The 21,384-nt window shown below is 42.6% G+C and overlaps 1 protein-coding gene across 1 annotated transcript in view; it reads left to right on the top strand.

Moving 5' to 3' along the window:
- Window positions 1–1,396: 1,396 nt before the first annotated feature.
- MRPL42 (mitochondrial ribosomal protein L42) overlaps window positions 1,397–21,384 on the top strand; it is a 58,362-nt gene continuing 38,374 nt past the window's right edge. The window contains exon 1 of the mRNA XM_075342441.1: window positions 1,397–1,552. Within this exon, the coding sequence (XP_075198556.1) occupies window positions 1,441–1,552 (112 nt within the window). The 5' untranslated portion in view covers window positions 1,397–1,440. The remainder of the gene's footprint in view (window positions 1,553–21,384) is intronic.

Raw genomic sequence — 21,384 nt, 5'->3', positions numbered from 1 at the left:
CCGTCCAGTTATGGCTGGAGTGTATGGGCTCCGTCCAGGTATGGCTGGAGTGTATGGGCTCCGTCCAGGTATGGCTGGAGTGTATGGGCTCCGTCCAGGTATGGCTGGAGTGTATCGGCTCCGTCCAGGTATGGCTGGAGTGTATCGGCTCCGTCCAGGTATGGCTGGAGTGTATCGGCTCCGTCCAGGTGAGGCCAGTTTCATATTTGCGTTGTTTTGACGCAAACGGAATCCGTTACTAATGTAGTACAGTTCATTTATTTACAGTGGTAGCGCGACAGCATGCTTCATGCACTACCTGCATGTGTCCACATGGTGTCGCGCTTACACTGTAAATAAATGAACTGTGCTATATTAGTAATGGATTCCGTTTGCGTCAAGACAATGCAAATGTGAAACCGGCCTAAGGCTGGAGTGTTTGGGCTCCGTCCAAGTATGACTGGAATGATAATGTGAATGCTACCCCCCCCAGTAACATGTATGCCCCATTCCGACAATAATGCATGGAGGACTATGCGCGGTGCGTTATAATGCATGGAGGACTATGCGGGGTGCATTATAATGCATGGAGGACTATGCGCGGTGCGTTATAATGCATGGAGGACTATGCGGGGTGCATTATAATGCATGGAGGACTATGCGCGGTGCGTTATAATGCATGGAGGACTATGCGGGGTGCATTATAATGCATGGAGGACTATGCGGGGTGCATTATAATGGATGGAGTACTATGCGGGTTGCATTTTAATGCTTGGCGTACTATGCGGGGGGCAGTATAATGCATGGAGGACTATGCAGGGTCATTATACTAATATGGAGGGCTTGTGGGGACCATTATACTTTATGTAGGTACAGTATACTGTATGTAGGGTTCTTTATACAGTGTGGAGAGGTGTGGGGGGTCACAGTTGGGGATCATATTGTGTTGGAGTAGTTGAAGGGGGGACAGTAGGGTCATCATACTGTGCGTGTGGAGGGTACTGTGGAGGAATTCACTGTGGGGGTATTGTGCAGCGTGTGAGACTCTTTTCTTGGCATCATACCTTCTGGGTGCAATGAAAGGGGAAATCCAGGGTCTCAATAGGAGGAAAATAGTTTGTAAGGGCTTCAAAGTTGTGTGATATGCTCTCGATGACTTTAACTGAATATATATAATTTTTGGAAGTGGGGCCCCAATTAGAACTTCTGCTATGGGGCCCCCTGATTTCTATGTACGCCCCTGGTGGGGAGGTGTGGGTAACTATGGTACCACGAGCGGCGTATGGTGTTGCTGTGCCATAGAAACCATTGCTTCTCTCCCTTCTCCCAGAGCAGGTGGTCTCCTCCGTGTCTGCGGGCGGGCTGATCACTCACTGTAGTAGAGCTGCTGAGCGGAGACGTGACCTCTCCGGGGCCGGATGCTCCTCCTCCAGTCTTCCGCTTCTCCCGCCCCCTCACATCATGGCGGCCTCGGTGCTGAGCCGGTGCAGGGCTGCGCTCGGGATCTGCCGGACTCTCCGCTGCTCTGTTCTGGGGGGGATTTCTGGCCGAAGCAGCACAGGACAAGTGGGAGGTAAGAGATGGCTGCAAGGGGCGTCCTGTGCCCTGTGTGACCTTGGCTGGCAGCGCCTGCACCGCGGCCCCTGCATACTGTGTGTAATGTATGGGATGGACACTGTATGGAATATATGAGCCACACTGTGTGTAATGTATGGGATGGACACTGTATGGAATATATGAGCCACACTGTGTGTAATGTATGGGATGGACACTGTATGGAATATATGAGCCACACTGTGTGTAATGTATGGGATGGACACTGTATGGAATATATGAGCCACACTGTGTTTAATGTATGGGATGTACACTGTATGGAATATATGAGCCACACTGTGTGTAATGTATGGGATGGACACTGTATGGAATATATGAGCCACACTGTGTGTAATGTATGGGATGGACACTGTATGTAATATAGGGGCTACACTGTGTGTAATGTATGGGATGGACACTGTATGTAATATAGGGGCTACACTGTGTGTAATGTATGGGATGGACACTGTATGGAATATATGAGCCACACTGTGTGTAATGTATGGGATGGACACTGTATGGAATATATGAGCCACACTGTGTTTAATGTATGGGATGTACACTGTATGGAATATATGAGCCACACTGTGTGTAATGTATGGGATGGACACTGTATGGAATATATGAGCCACACTGTGTGTAATGTATGGGATGGACACTGTATGTAATATAGGGGCTACACTGTGTGTAATGTATGGGATGGACACTGTATGTAATATAGGGGCTACACTGTGTGTAATGTATGGGATGGACACTGTATGGAATATATGAGCCACACTGTGTGTAATGTATGGGATGGACACTGTATGGAATATATGAGCCACACTGTGTGTAATGTATGGGATGTACACTGTATGGAATATATGAGCCACACTGTGTGTAATGTATGGGATGTACACTGTATGGAATATATGAGCCACACTGTGTGTAATGTATGGGATGGACACTGTATGGAATATATGAGCCACACTGTGTGTAATGTATGGGATGGACACTGTATGGAATATATGAGCCACACTGTGTGTAATGTATGGGATGGACACTGTATGGAATATATGAGCCACACTGTGTTTAATGTATGGGATGTACACTGTATGGAATATATGAGCCACACTGTGTGTAATGTATGGGATGGACACTGTATGGAATATATGAGCCACACTGTGTGTAATGTATGGGATGGACACTGTATGTAATATAGGGGCTACACTGTGTGTAATGTATGGGATGGACACTGTATGTAATATAGGGGCTACACTGTGTGTAATGTATGGGATGGACACTGTATGGAATATATGAGCCACACTGTGTGTAATGTATGGGATGGACACTGTATGGAATATATGAGCCACACTGTGTGTAATGTATGGGATGTACACTGTATGGAATATATGAGCCACACTGTGTGTAATGTATGGGATGGACACTGTATGGAATATATGAGCCACACTGTGTGTAATGTATGGGATGGACACTGTATGGAATATATGAGCCACACTGTGTTTAATGTATGGGATGGACACTGTATGTAATATAGGGGCTACACTGTGTGTAATGTATGGGATGTACACTGTATGGAATATATGAGCCACACTGTGTGTAATGTATGGGATGGACACTGTATGTAATATAGGGGCTATACTGTGTGTAATGTATGGGATGGACACTGTATGAAATATATGAGCCACACTGTGTGTAATGTATGGGATGGACACTGTATGGAATATATGAGCCACACTGTGTGTAATGTATGGGATGGACACTGTATGGAATATATGAGCCACACTGTGTTTAATGTATGGGATGGACACTGTATGTAATATAGGGGCTATACTGTGTGTAATGTATGGGATGGACACTGTATGGAATATATGAGCCACACTGTGTGTAATGTATGGGATGGACACTGTATGGAATATAGGGGCTATACTGTGTGTAATGTATGGGATGGACACTGTATGGAATATATCAGCCACACTGTGTGTAATGTATGGGATGGACACTGTATGGAATATATGAGCCACACTGTGTTTAATGTATGGGATGGACACTGTATGTAATATAGGGGCTATACTGTGTGTAATGTATGGGATGGACACTGTATGGAATATATGAGCCACACTGTGTGTAATGTATGGGATGGACACTGTATGGAATATAGGGGCTATACTGTGTGTAATGTATGGGATGGACACTGTATGGAATATATGAGCCACACTGTGTGTAATGTATGGGATGGACACTGTATGGAATATATGAGCCACACTGTGTGTAATGTATGGGATGTACACTGTATGGAATATATGAGCCACACTGTGTTTAATGTATGGGATGGACACTGTATGGAATATATGAGCCACACTGTGTGTAATGTATGGGATGGACACTGTATGGAATATATGAGCCACACTGTGTTTAATGTATGGGATGGACACTGTATGTAATATAGGGGCTATACTGTGTGTAATGTATGGGATGGACACTGTATGGAATATATGAGCCACACTGTGTGTAATGTATGGGATGGACACTGTATGGAATATAGGGGCTATACTGTGTGTAATGTATGGGATGGACACTGTATGAAATATATGAGCCACACTGTGTGTAATGTATGGGATGGACACTGTATGGAATATATGAGCCACACTGTGTGTAATGTATGGGATGGACACTGTATGGAATATAGGGGCTATACTGTGTGTAATGTATGGGATGGACACTGTATGAAATATATGAGCCACACTGTGTGTAATGTATGGGATGGACACTGTATGGAATATATGAGCCACACTGTGTGTAATGTATGGGATGGACACTGTATGGAATATATGAGCCACACTGTGTTTAATGTATGGGATGGACACTGTATGGAATATATGAGCCACACTGTGTTTAATGTATGGGATGTACACTGTATGGAATATATGAGCCACACTGTGTGTAATGTATGGGATGGACACTGTATGGAATATATGAGCCACACTGTGTGTAATGTATGGGATGGACACTGTATGGAATATATGAGCCACACTGTGTTTAATGTATGGGATGTACACTGTATGGAATATATGAGCCACACTGTGTGTAATGTATGGGATGGACACTGTATGGAATATATGAGCCACACTGTGTGTAATGTATGGGATGGACACTGTATGTAATATAGGGGCTACACTGTGTGTAATGTATGGGATGGACACTGTATGTAATATAGGGGCTACACTGTGTGTAATGTATGGGATGGACACTGTATGGAATATATGAGCCACACTGTGTGTAATGTATGGGATGGACACTGTATGGAATATATGAGCCACACTGTGTTTAATGTATGGGATGTACACTGTATGGAATATATGAGCCACACTGTGTGTAATGTATGGGATGGACACTGTATGGAATATATGAGCCACACTGTGTGTAATGTATGGGATGGACACTGTATGTAATATAGGGGCTACACTGTGTGTAATGTATGGGATGGACACTGTATGTAATATAGGGGCTACACTGTGTGTAATGTATGGGATGGACACTGTATGGAATATATGAGCCACACTGTGTGTAATGTATGGGATGGACACTGTATGGAATATATGAGCCACACTGTGTGTAATGTATGGGATGTACACTGTATGGAATATATGAGCCACACTGTGTGTAATGTATGGGATGTACACTGTATGGAATATATGAGCCACACTGTGTGTAATGTATGGGATGGACACTGTATGGAATATATGAGCCACACTGTGTGTAATGTATGGGATGGACACTGTATGGAATATATGAGCCACACTGTGTGTAATGTATGGGATGGACACTGTATGGAATATATGAGCCACACTGTGTTTAATGTATGGGATGTACACTGTATGGAATATATGAGCCACACTGTGTGTAATGTATGGGATGGACACTGTATGGAATATATGAGCCACACTGTGTGTAATGTATGGGATGGACACTGTATGTAATATAGGGGCTACACTGTGTGTAATGTATGGGATGGACACTGTATGTAATATAGGGGCTACACTGTGTGTAATGTATGGGATGGACACTGTATGGAATATATGAGCCACACTGTGTGTAATGTATGGGATGGACACTGTATGGAATATATGAGCCACACTGTGTGTAATGTATGGGATGGACACTGTATGGAATATATGAGCCACACTGTGTGTAATGTATGGGATGTACACTGTATGGAATATATGAGCCACACTGTGTGTAATGTATGGGATGGACACTGTATGGAATATATGAGCCACACTGTGTGTAATGTATGGGATGGACACTGTATGGAATATATGAGCCACACTGTGTTTAATGTATGGGATGGACACTGTATGTAATATAGGGGCTACACTGTGTGTAATGTATGGGATGTACACTGTATGGAATATATGAGCCACACTGTGTGTAATGTATGGGATGGACACTGTATGTAATATAGGGGCTATACTGTGTGTAATGTATGGGATGGACACTGTATGAAATATATGAGCCACACTGTGTGTAATGTATGGGATGGACACTGTATGGAATATATGAGCCACACTGTGTGTAATGTATGGGATGGACACTGTATGGAATATATGAGCCACACTGTGTTTAATGTATGGGATGGACACTGTATGTAATATAGGGGCTATACTGTGTGTAATGTATGGGATGGACACTGTATGGAATATATGAGCCACACTGTGTGTAATGTATGGGATGGACACTGTATGGAATATAGGGGCTATACTGTGTGTAATGTATGGGATGGACACTGTATGGAATATATGAGCCACACTGTGTGTAATGTATGGGATGGACACTGTATGGAATATAGGGGCTATACTGTGTGTAATGTATGGGATGGACACTGTATGGAATATATGAGCCACACTGTGTGTAATGTATGGGATGGACACTGTATGGAATATATGAGCCACACTGTGTGTAATGTATGGGATGTACACTGTATGGAATATATGAGCCACACTGTGTTTAATGTATGGGATGGACACTGTATGGAATATATGAGCCACACTGTGTGTAATGTATGGGATGGACACTGTATGGAATATATGAGCCACACTGTGTTTAATGTATGGGATGGACACTGTATGTAATATAGGGGCTATACTGTGTGTAATGTATGGGATGGACACTGTATGGAATATATGAGCCACACTGTGTGTAATGTATGGGATGGACACTGTATGGAATATAGGGGCTATACTGTGTGTAATGTATGGGATGGACACTGTATGGAATATATCAGCCACACTGTGTGTAATGTATGGGATGGACACTGTATGGAATATATGAGCCACACTGTGTTTAATGTATGGGATGGACACTGTATGTAATATAGGGGCTATACTGTGTGTAATGTATGGGATGGACACTGTATGGAATATATGAGCCACACTGTGTGTAATGTATGGGATGGACACTGTATGGAATATAGGGGCTATACTGTGTGTAATGTATGGGATGGACACTGTATGGAATATATGAGCCACACTGTGTGTAATGTATGGGATGGACACTGTATGGAATATATGAGCCACACTGTGTGTAATGTATGGGATGGACACTGTATGTAATATAGGGGCTATACTGTGTGTAATGTATGGGATGGACACTGTATGGAATATATGAGCCACACTGTGTGTAATGTATGGGATGTACACTGTATGGAATATATGAGCCACACTGTGTGTAATGTATGGGATGGACACTGTATGTAATATAGGGGCTACACTGTGTGTAATGTATGGGATGGACACTGTATGGAATATATGAGCCACACTGTGTGTAATGTATGGGATGTACACTGTATGGAATATATGAGCCACACTGTGTGTAATGTATGGGATGGACACTGTATGTAATATAGGGGCTATACTGTGTGTAATGTATGGGATGGACACTGTATGGAATATATGAGCCACACTGTAATGTATGGGATGTACACTGTATGTAATCTAGGGGCTACACTGTATGTAATGTATGGGATGTACACTAATCTAGGGGCTACACTGTAATGTATGGGATGTACACTGTATGGAATATATGAGCCACACTGTGTGTAATGTATGGGATGGACACTGTATGTAATATAGGGGCTATACTGTGTGTAATGTATGGGATGGACACTGTATGGAATATATGAGCCACACTGTGTGTAATGTATGGGATGGACACTGTATGGAATATAGGGGCTATACTGTGTGTAATGTATGGGATGGACACTGTATGGAATATATGAGCCACACTGTGTGTAATGTATGGGATGGACACTGTATGGAATATATGAGCCACACTGTGTGTAATGTATGGGATGGACACTGTATGGAATATATGAGCCACACTGTGTGTAATGTATGGGATGGACACTGTATGTAATATAGGGGCTATACTGTGTGTAATGTATGGGATGGACACTGTATGGAATATATGAGCCACACTGTGTGTAATGTATGGGATGTACACTGTATGGAATATATGAGCCACACTGTGTGTAATGTATGGGATGGACACTGTATGTAATATAGGGGCTACACTGTGTGTAATGTATGGGATGGACACTGTATGGAATATATGAGCCACACTGTGTGTAATGTATGGGATGTACACTGTATGGAATATATGAGCCACACTGTGTGTAATGTATGGGATGGACACTGTATGTAATATAGGGGCTATACTGTGTGTAATGTATGGGATGGACACTGTATGGAATATATGAGCCACACTGTGTGTAATGTATGGGATGGACACTGTGTGGAATATAGGGGCTATACTGTGTGTAATGTATGGGATGGACACTGTATGGAATATATGAGCCACACTGTGTGTAATGTATGGGATGGACACTGTATGGAATATATGAGCCACACTGTGTGTAATGTATGGGATGGACACTGTATGGAATATAGGGGCTACACTGTATGTAATGTATGGGATGGACACTTTATGTAATATAGGGGCTATACTGTGTGTAATGTATGGGATGGACACTGTATGGAATATATGAGCCACACTGTGTGTAATGTATGGGATGTACACTGTATGGAATATATGAGCCACACTGTGTGTAATGTATGGGATGTACACTGTATGGAATATAGGGGCTATGCTGTGTGTAATGTATGGGATGTACACTGTATGGAATATAGGGGCTACACTGTGTGTAATGTATGGGATGGACACTGTATGGAATCTAGGGGCTATGCTGTGTGTAATGTATGGGATATACACTGTATGGAATATATGAGCCACACTGTGTGTAATGTATGGGATGGACACTGTATGGAATATATGAGCCACACTGTGTGTAATGTATGGGATGGACACTGTATGGAATATAGGGGCTATACTGTGTGTAATGTATGGGATGGACACTGTATGGAATATATGAGCCACACTGTGTGTAATGTATGGGATGGACACTGTATGGAATATATGAGCCACACTGTGTGTAATGTATGGGATGGACACTGTATGTAATATAGGGGCTATACTGTGTGTAATGTATGGGATGGACACTGGAATATATGAGCCACACTGTGTGTAATGTATGGGATGTACACTGTATGGAATATATGAGCCACACTGTGTGTAATGTATGGGATGGACACTGTATGTAATATAGGGGCTACACTGTGTGTAATGTATGGGATGGACACTGTATGGAATATATGAGCCACACTGTGTGTAATGTATGGGATGTACACTGTATGGAATATATGAGCCACACTGTGTGTAATGTATGGGATGGACACTGTATGTAATATAGGGGCTATACTGTGTGTAATGTATGGGATGGACACTGTATGGAATATATGAGCCACACTGTAATGTATGGGATGTACACTGTATGTAATCTAGGGGCTACACTGTATGTAATGTATGGGATGTACACTAATCTAGGGGCTACACTGTAATGTATGGGATGTACACTGTATGGAATATATGAGCCACACTGTGTGTAATGTATGGGATGGACACTGTATGTAATATAGGGGCTATACTGTGTGTAATGTATGGGATGGACACTGTATGGAATATATGAGCCACACTGTGTGTAATGTATGGGATGGACACTGTATGGAATATAGGGGCTATACTGTGTGTAATGTATGGGATGGACACTGTATGGAATATATGAGCCACACTGTGTGTAATGTATGGGATGGACACTGTATGGAATATATGAGCCACACTGTGTGTAATGTATGGGATGGACACTGTATGGAATATATGAGCCACACTGTGTGTAATGTATGGGATGGACACTGTATGTAATATAGGGGCTATACTGTGTGTAATGTATGGGATGGACACTGTATGGAATATATGAGCCACACTGTGTGTAATGTATGGGATGTACACTGTATGGAATATATGAGCCACACTGTGTGTAATGTATGGGATGGACACTGTATGTAATATAGGGGCTACACTGTGTGTAATGTATGGGATGGACACTGTATGGAATATATGAGCCACACTGTGTGTAATGTATGGGATGTACACTGTATGGAATATATGAGCCACACTGTGTGTAATGTATGGGATGGACACTGTATGTAATATAGGGGCTATACTGTGTGTAATGTATGGGATGGACACTGTATGGAATATATGAGCCACACTGTGTGTAATGTATGGGATGGACACTGTGTGGAATATAGGGGCTATACTGTGTGTAATGTATGGGATGGACACTGTATGGAATATATGAGCCACACTGTGTGTAATGTATGGGATGGACACTGTATGGAATATATGAGCCACACTGTGTGTAATGTATGGGATGGACACTGTATGGAATATAGGGGCTACACTGTATGTAATGTATGGGATGGACACTTTATGTAATATAGGGGCTATACTGTGTGTAATGTATGGGATGGACACTGTATGGAATATATGAGCCACACTGTGTGTAATGTATGGGATGTACACTGTATGGAATATATGAGCCACACTGTGTGTAATGTATGGGATGTACACTGTATGGAATATAGGGGCTATGCTGTGTGTAATGTATGGGATGTACACTGTATGGAATATAGGGGCTACACTGTGTGTAATGTATGGGATGGACACTGTATGGAATCTAGGGGCTATGCTGTGTGTAATGTATGGGATATACACTGTATGGAATATATGAGCCACACTGTGTGTAATGTATGGGATGGACACTGTATGAAATATATGAGCCACACTGTTGTAATTATGGGATGGACACTGTATGGAATATAGGGGCTACACTGTGTGTAATGTATGGGATGGACACTGTATGGAATATATGAGCCACACTGTGTGTAATGTATGGGATGGACACTGTATGGAATATATGAGCCACACTGTATGTAATGTATGGGATGGACACTGTATGGAATATAGGGGCTACACTGTATGTAATGTATGGGATGGAGACTTTATGTAATATAGGGGCTATACTGTGTGTAATGTATGGGATATACACTGTATGGAATATATGAGCCACACTGTAATGTATGGGATGTACACTGTATGTAATCTAGGGGCTACACTGTAATGTATGGGATGGACACTGTATGGCATATATGAGCCACACTGTAATGTATGGGATGTACACTGTATGTAATCTAGGGGCTACACTGTATGTAATGTATGGGATGTACACTAATCTAGGGGCTACACTGTAATGTATGGGATGTACACTGTATGGAATATATGAGCCACACTAATTTATGGGATGTACACTGTATGTAATCTAGGGGCTACACTGTATGTAATGTATGAGATGTACACTGTATGTAATCTAGGGGCTACACTGCAATGTATGGGATGTCCACTGTATGAAATATATGAGCCACACTGTGTGTAATGTATGGGATGGACACTGTATGGAATATATGAGCCACACTGTGTGTAATGTATGGGATGGACACTGTATGGAATATATGAGCCACACTGTGTGTAATGTATGGGATGGACACTGTATGGAATATATGAGCCACACTGTGTGTAATGTATGGGATGGACACTGTATGGAATATATGAGCCACACTGTGTGTAATGTATGGGATGGACACTGTATGGAATATATGAGCCACACTGTGTGTAATGTATGGGATGGACACTGTGTGGAATATAGGGGCTATACTGTGTGTAATGTATGGGATGGACACTGTGTGGAATATAGGGGCTATACTGTGTGTAATGTATGGGATGGACACTGTATGGAATATATGAGCCACACTGTGTGTAATGTATGGGATGGACACTGTATGGAATATATGAGCCACACTGTGTGTAATGTATGGTATGGACACTGTATGGAATATAGGGGCTACACTGTATGTAATGTATGGGATGGACACTTTATGTAATATAGGGGCTATACTGTGCGTAATGTATGGGATGGACACTGTATGGAATATAGGGGCTACACTGTGTGTAATGTATGGGATGTACACTGTATGGAATATATGAGCCACACTGTGTGTAATGTATGGGATGTACACTGTATGGAATATAGGGGCTATGCTGTGTGTAATGTATGGGATGTACACTGTATGGAATATAGGGGCTACGCTGTGTGTAATGTATGGGATGTACACTGTGTGGAATGTATGGGATGGACACTGTATGGAATATAGGGGCTACACTGTATGTAATGTATGAGATGTACACTGTATGTAATATAGGGGCTATACTGTGTGTAATGTATGGGATATACACTGTATGGAATATATGAGCCACACTGTGTGTAATGTATGGGATGGACACTGTATGTAATATAGGGGCTATACTGTGTGTAATGTATGGGATGGACACTGTATGGAATATATGAGCCACACTGTGTGTAATGTATGGGATGTACACTGTATGGAATATATGAGCCACACTGTGTGTAATGTATGGGATGGACACTGTATGTAATATAGGGGCTACACTGTGTGTAATGTATGGGATGGACACTGTATGGAATATATGAGCCACACTGTGTGTAATGTATGGGATGTACACTGTATGGAATATATGAGCCACACTGTGTGTAATGTATGGGATGGACACTGTATGGAATATAGGGGCTATACTGTGTGTAATGTATGGGATGGACACTGTATGGAATATATGAGCCACACTGTGTGTAATGTATGGGATGGACACTGTATGGAATATATGAGCCACACTGTGTGTAATGTATGGGATGGACACTGTATGGAATATATGAGCCACACTGTGTGTAATGTATGGGATGGACACTGTATGGAATATATGAGCCACACTGTGTGTAATGTATGGGATGTACACTGTATGTAATCTAGGGGCTACACTGTATGTAATGTATGGGATGTACACTAATCTAGGGGCTACACTGTAATGTATGGGATGTACACTGTATGGAATATATGAGCCACACTGTAATGTATGGGATGCACACTGTATGTAATCTAGGGGCTACACTGTGTGTAATGTATGGGATGGACACTATGGAATCTAGGGGCTACACTGTATGTAATGTATGGGATGGACACTGTATGGAATATATGAGCCACAGTGTGTGTAATGTATGGCATGGACACTGTATGGAATATAGGGGCTACACTGTATGTAATGTATGGGATGTACACTGTATGGAATATATGAGCCACACTGTAATGTATGGTATGTACACTGTAATCTAGGGGCTACACTGTATGTAATGTCTGGGATGTACACTGTATGAAATATATGAGCCACACTGTGTGTAATGTATGGGATATACACTGTATGGAATATATGAGCCACACTGTAATTTATGGGATGTACACTGTATGTAATCTAGGGGCTACACTGTATGTAATGTATGGGATGTACACTGTAATTTAGGGGCTACACTGTAATGTATGGGATGTACACTGTATGGAATATATGAGCCACACTGTATGTAATCTAGGGGCTACACTGTAATGTATGGGATGTACACTGTATGAAATATATGAGCCACACTGTGTGTAATGTATGGGATGGACACTGTATGAAATATATGAGCCACACTGTTGTAATTATGGGATGGACACTGTATGGAATATAGGGGCTACACTGTGTGTAATGTATGGGATGGACACTGTATGGAATATATGAGCCACACTGTGTGTAATGTATGGGATGGACACTGTATGGAATATATGAGCCACACTGTGTGTAATGTATGGGATGGACACTGTATGGAATATAGGGGCTACACTGTATGTAATGTATGGGATGGAGACTTTATGTAATATAGGGGCTATACTGTGTGTAATGTATGGGATATACACTGTATGGAATATATGAGCCACACTGTGTGTAATGTATGGGATGGACACTGTATGTAATATAGGGGCTATACTGTGTGTAATGTATGGGATGGACACTGTATGGAATATATGAGCCACACTGTGTGTAATGTATGGGATGTACACTGTATGGAATATATGAGCCACACTGTGTGTAATGTATGGGATGGACACTGTATGTAATATAGGGGCTACACTGTGTGTAATGTATGGGATGGACACTGTATGGAATATATGAGCCACACTGTGTGTAATGTATGGGATGTACACTGTATGGAATATATGAGCCACACTGTGTGTAATGTATGGGATGGACACTGTATGGAATATAGGGGCTATACTGTGTGTAATGTATGGGATGGACACTGTATGGAATATATGAGCCACACTGTGTGTAATGTATGGGATGGACACTGTATGGAATATATGAGCCACACTGTGTGTAATGTATGGGATGGACACTGTATGGAATATATGAGCCACACTGTGTGTAATGTATGGGATGGACACTGTATGGAATATATGAGCCACACTGTGTGTAATGTATGGGATGTACACTGTATGTAATCTAGGGGCTACACTGTATGTAATGTATGGGATGTACACTAATCTAGGGGCTACACTGTAATGTATGGGATGTACACTGTATGGAATATATGAGCCACACTGTAATGTATGGGATGCACACTGTATGTAATCTAGGGGCTACACTGTGTGTAATGTATGGGATGGACACTATGGAATCTAGGGGCTACACTGTATGTAATGTATGGGATGGACACTGTATGGAATATATGAGCCACAGTGTGTGTAATGTATGGCATGGACACTGTATGGAATATAGGGGCTACACTGTATGTAATGTATGGGATGTACACTGTATGGAATATATGAGCCACACTGTAATGTATGGTATGTACACTGTAATCTAGGGGCTACACTGTATGTAATGTCTGGGATGTACACTGTATGAAATATATGAGCCACACTGTGTGTAATGTATGGGATATACACTGTATGGAATATATGAGCCACACTGTAATTTATGGGATGTACACTGTATGTAATCTAGGGGCTACACTGTATGTAATGTATGGGATGTACACTGTAATTTAGGGGCTACACTGTAATGTATGGGATGTACACTGTATGGAATATATGAGCCACACTGTATGTAATCTAGGGGCTACACTGTAATGTATGGGATGTACACTGTATGAAATATATGAGCCACACTGTGTGTAATGTATGGGATGGACACTGTATGAAATATATGAGCCACACTGTTGTAATTATGGGATGGACACTGTATGGAATATAGGGGCTACACTGTGTGTAATGTATGGGATGGACACTGTATGGAATATATGAGCCACACTGTGTGTAATGTATGGGATGGACACTGTATGGAATATATGAGCCACACTGTGTGTAATGTATGGGATGGACACTGTATGGAATATAGGGGCTACACTGTATGTAATGTATGGGATGGAGACTTTATGTAATATAGGGGCTATACTGTGTGTAATGTATGGGATATACACTGTATGGAATATATGAGCCACACTGTAATGTATGGGATGTACACTGTATGTAATCTAGGGGCTACACTGTAATGTATGGGATGTACACTGTATGGAATATATGAGCCACACTGTAATGTATGGGATGTACACTGTATGTAATCTAGGGGCTACACTGTGTGTAATGTATGGGATGGACACTGTATGTAGTCTAGGGGCTACACTGTATGTAATGTATGGGATGTACACTAATCTAGGGGCTACACTGTAATGTATGGGATGTACACTGTATGGAATATATGAGCCACACTGTAATGTATGGGATGTACACTGTATGTAATCTAGGGGCTACACTGTGTGTAATGTATGGGATGGACACTGTATGGAATCTAGGGGCTACACTGTATGTAATGTACGGGATGGACACTGTGTGTAATGTATGGGATGGACACTGTATGGAATATATGAGCCACACTGTGTGTAATGTATGGCATGGACACTGTATGGAATATAGGGGCTACACTGTATGTAATGTATGAGATGTACACTGTATGTAATATAGGGGCTATACTGTGTGTAATGTATGGGATGTACACTCTATGGAATATATGAGCCACACTGTAATGTATGGTATGTACACTGTATGTAATCTAGGGGCTACACTGTATGTAATGTCTGGGATGTACACTGTATGAAATATATGAGCCACACTGTGTGTAATGTATGGGATGGACACTGTATGAAATATAGGGGCTATACTGTGTGTAATGTATGGGATATACACTGTATGGAATATATGAGCCACACTGTAATGTATGGGATGTACACTGTAATCTAGGGGCTACACTGTAATGTATGGGATGTACACTGTATGGAATATATGAGCCACACTGTGCGTAATGTATGGGATGGACACTGTATGGAATATAGGGGCTACACTGTGTGTAATGTATGGGATGGACACTGTATGGAATATATGAGCCACACTGTGTGTAATGTATGGGATGGACACTGTATGGAATATATGAGCCACACTGTGTGTAATGTATGGGATGGACACTGTATGGAATATAGGGGCTATACTGTGTGTAATGTATGGGATGGACACTGTATGGAATATAGGGGCTATACTGTGTGTAATGTATGGGATGGACACTGTATGGAATATATGAGCCACACTGTGTGTAATGTATGGGATGGACACTGTATGGAATATAGGGGCTATACTGTGTGTAATGTATGGGATGGACACTGTATGGAATATATGAGCCACACTGTGTGTAATGTATGGGATGGACACTGTATGGAATATAGGGGCTATACTGTGTGTAATGTATGGGATGTACACTACATGAAATATATGAGCCACACTGTGCGTAATGTATGGGATGGACACTGTAGGATCATTCCGTGTCAAGTGGACCAGTTTTAAAAATCGTCCCCACTCGACGTTCTCCGACTTTGCTGAAAATGTATAAGGATGTGCATGTATGTTTGAAAAGAGGTTCTGTAAATTTTTAGGGCCAGATCTCAAATATATTGGGGACTGTTGACCTTTCACTGGAGGCCCCCCCCAAGGCTGCGGCTTCAGCTAAGAGGATTTTGCAAACTTTGGCACATAGCCATTAGAGTTCTATACTGGCTATGATGCTGAAATTTGGCATACTAGCTCAACTTTTGCTGCTAAACGCGATAAAATTATTAACGGCTATGACAAAACAATATTTCGGCCGCAATTTTGTGTCAAAGTAGCTTGCAAAACGCCTCGCATAAAATTTATGCCAAACTTTGCCCATATATAACTCAAGACCAAAAACCAATAGTAACTGGTGCTTTACCCTGTACAACAAACATCTTCATGACTTTGCATTGCTGCAATATCACGGTCAAAGCATATGTATTTGTGGAAATATTCACACCCACATATGATGAAAAACTTTAAAAAACGAATTTTACCTATTTTTAGGTCAAATTTCCCAAAAAGGGTACCCCTAAAATATATTAATTCTGTTATCATTTGCAAGAACACATTTTTCTCTACAAGGATCATTGGGGGGTTTTTTGGAGTCTCTCCATTTAAGAAAAGAAAAATGCCACTGAACATGGTGTTATTTATTAATACGCAATGAATGCTAACTGCACTATTCAAACCCTTGCGTTGGTCCATGGCCGATAGCCGTGCAAGGCAAGTCGCGGGTGGTCTCTTTATCGCAGGTTCCAAAGCCTGAGGGTGGGTGTCTTTGCCTAGGATCCCAAGCCTAATATTGGGTATCTTTTGTTGGATCCCAAGCCATAATGTTCAGTCTAAGTAAGTGGTCTGGAATTGCCTTGCACGGCTATCGGCCATGGCTCCTAGGCGATGGGACTGCCAATTCTCGAAAGACAGCATTATTACAATTCTTAATAGGATTATAATACCAATTCTTAGGGAATTGATTGTGGTATAACCACCATGGACCAACGCAAGGGTTTGAACAGTGCAGTTAGCATTCATTGTATTAATAAATAACACCATGTTCAGTGGCATTTTTCTTTTCTTAAATGGAGAGACTCCAAAAAAAAACCCCAATGATCCTTGTAGAGAAAAATGTGCTCTTTCAAATGATAACAGAATTAATATATTTTAGGGGTACCCTTTTTGGGAAATTTGACCTAAAAATAGGTAAAATTCGTTTTTTAAAGTTTGTCATCATATGTGGGTGTGAATATTTCCACAAATACATATGCTTTGACCGTGATATTGCAGCAATGCAAAGTCATGAAGATGTTTTTTGTACAGGGTAAAGCACCAGTTCCGATTGTTTTTTGGTCTTGAGTTATATATGGGCAAAGTTTGGCATAAATTTTATGCGAGGCGTTTTACAAGCTACTTTGACACAAAATTGCGGCTGAAATATTGTTTTGTCATAGCCGGTAATAATTTTATCGCGTTTAGCAGCAAAAGTTGAGCTAGTATGCCAAATTTCAGCATCATAGCCAGTATAGAACTCTAATGGCTATGTGCCAAAGTTTGCAAAATCCTCTTAGCTGAAGCCGCAGGCTTGGTGGACCCTCCAGTGATAGGTCAACAGTGCCCAATATATTTGAGATCTGGCCCTAAAAATTTACAGAACCTCTTTTCAAACATACATGTACATCCTTATAAATTTTCAGCAAAATCGGAGAACGTCGAGTGGGGACCACTGGTCCACTTGACATGGAATGACCCTGTATGGAATATAGGGGCTATACTGTGTGTAATGTATGGGATGTACACTGTATGGAATATAGGGGCTACACTGTGTGTAATGTATGGGATGGACACTGTATGGAATATAGGGGCTATACTGTGTGTAATGTATGGGATGTACACTGTATGAAATATGAGACACACTGTGTGTAATGTATGGGATGGACACTGTATGGAATATAGGGGCTATACTGTGTGTAATGTATGGGATGGACACTGTATGGGATACATGAGCCACACTGTGTGTAATGTATGGGATGTACACGGTATGTAATATAGGGGCTATACTGTGTGTAATGTATGGGATGTACACGGTGTTACGGTTGCTGCGAGCACTGGAGACTATGTCCAGATTTCTTGCTACTGCACATGTGCGAGCGCTGGAGACTAAGTCCAGATTTCTTGCTACTGCACATGTGCGAGCGCCGGAGACTAAGTCCAATCTTGGAGCCATTGCACATGTGCGGGTGACATCATCGCTGACACGAGGTCACATGTCTCTGACACCTTCTATGCCGATTGGTCGCTGGTCATGTGCTTGTGACGTCTTGCTCGGTGATAGGCCAGCATGACGTCACTCCTGTCGTTCTGGCAGCGGATTGGCTCTGGTGTCCTCCATCTTGGATGAGGCACAGAGTCTATATAAGACCCTGACACACGCCGCATGGTGCTCAGTCCTCTTGGTTCATGCATATGAGTAGACGCTCTGTGCGCGTTCCTCTAGGCATTCCTCTGTCTATGCTAGGTGAGCGCTACCGGCAGGGTAGCGTTCTTATACCTTACAGCTTCGGCTGCTGTCCGTATCCTTACCTCTTAGGGGAGCGGACATAGGCAGGTGCCTGAGGCACATGGTCTGGCTGGGCCTTGTGATTCTACTCGTAGGTGGACGTTGCCGCTAGGGTAACGTTCCTTATACTGCGTCTGGCAGTTGTTCGTATCCTCGCACACTAGGGGAGCGAACAGAGGTAGGAGCTTTGTGCGGCTTACGCTGCTGTTCGTCTCTTTTGCACCACTAGAAGAGCGGACCTAGGCAGGTGCCATATCTAGTGGTTCGTGTCCTCGCACACTAGTGGAGCGAACGCAGGTAGGAGCTTTGTGCGGCTTACGCTGCTGTTCGTCTCTTTTGCACCACTAGAAGAGCGGACCTAGGTAGGTGCCATTTCGCACACATTGCCTTTGTCTCTGTGATTGTTAACAGAGATCATTCCACACACCCTCCAAGTAAGGGAGGAATTGCTTTACTTACTTATTATATTCTTCTGTGAGTTAACAGAGGTATTGCACTCTGCCATAGTCTGCAGCAAAGTCTTTGCACGGTGGACCCTGACTGTCTGATACTCCTTTCAGTTATTATCAGACAGCCCCCCGTAACATTAGGACTGAGCCAAGGGTCTGGCAGTTATGGCAGAATATCAGCAGTTACACCGTTACATACAAGTACTTGAGTCACGGCTCAAGAGTATAGAGGATACACCTCAGACCATGGTGACATCTGCACATGATCCTCGACTTGCTCTGCCAAACAGATATTCTGGCGATGCCAGATCATGTCGTGGTTTCATTAGTCAGTGTCAGATACACCTAGAGGTCAACTCTTCTCGCTTCTCTACGGAGAGGTCCAGAGTAGGCTTTATCATCTCCTTACTTCAGGACAAAGCCTTAGAATGGGCGACTCCCCTATGGGAGCGCTCTGATGTGGTTACTCTGAGACATCTAGACTTTCTTGATGCTCTTAAGGCGGTATTCATGGGTCCGCAGGTTACCCATGATGCGGCCCTGAGACTGTTAGATCTATCTCAGGGTTCGTTATCCACTAGTTCTTATGCCATTGCTTTTAGAACTCTGGTGGCAGAACTAGATTGGCCAGAGAAGGTGTTGATTCCTATCTTCTGGAGAGGGTTGGCAGGCTATGTCAAGGATGCCCTTGCTACTCGTGAGGTCCCTGCTTCTCTGGAGGACTTGATCACAGTAGCAACGAGGATCGATGTACGCCATAAGGAACGTAGACTCGAGGTCTCTTCCTCACGCCCTAAGCATCGGGCTATTCCAGTTGTTGAGGGTCCACTACCATCTTCCTCAGCATCTGAAACATCTCCCACTCCTATGGAGTTAGGTCATACGTCCTCCAGACTACGCAAGTCTGGTCCTCCTATATGTTACGTATGTCGTCAGGCTGGGCACTATGCCAACAAGTGTCCTAGTCGTCAGGGAAACTTCCTGGCCTAGTAACCATTAGAGGGGGGGTTACTAGAGACGTCTTCTGCACCCTCTAAGTGTTGTATCCCAGGTCAGCTCTCGTTATCTGAGAATACATGGCCTATTATGGCTTTTGTGGATTCCGGAGCTGACGGGATTTTTGTGTCCTCAGGATTTGTAAAGGGACACAATATTCCCTCTATCATGTTAGAGGCGCCTATTCCTGTCCGTGTTGTTAATGGAACTATGTTGCCTGACTCCATTACATTGAGGACAGTTCCCTTGCGCCTTTCCCTGTCTCAGGGTCACATAGAGGAGATTTCTTTTCTTGTTTTGCCTGAGGGTATAGACGACGTCCTTCTGGGTCTTCCATGGCTTCGGACTCATGCTCCTCACATTGACTGGGAGTCTGACAGCATTATTAGTTGGGGTTCGAAATGTCAGTCCCGATGTCTTCCCTTACCACCTAAGGTCGTTGCGGTTGCATCAACTGATCTCTCTCTCTCCCATACCTACACCCTATTTGGATTTC

Source organism: Anomaloglossus baeobatrachus, chromosome 4, assembly GCF_048569485.1.
Source record: "Anomaloglossus baeobatrachus isolate aAnoBae1 chromosome 4, aAnoBae1.hap1, whole genome shotgun sequence".
Lineage (NCBI taxonomy): Eukaryota > Metazoa > Chordata > Amphibia > Anura > Aromobatidae > Anomaloglossus > Anomaloglossus baeobatrachus.
This window is presented reverse-complemented; position numbering and strand designations above follow the sequence as displayed.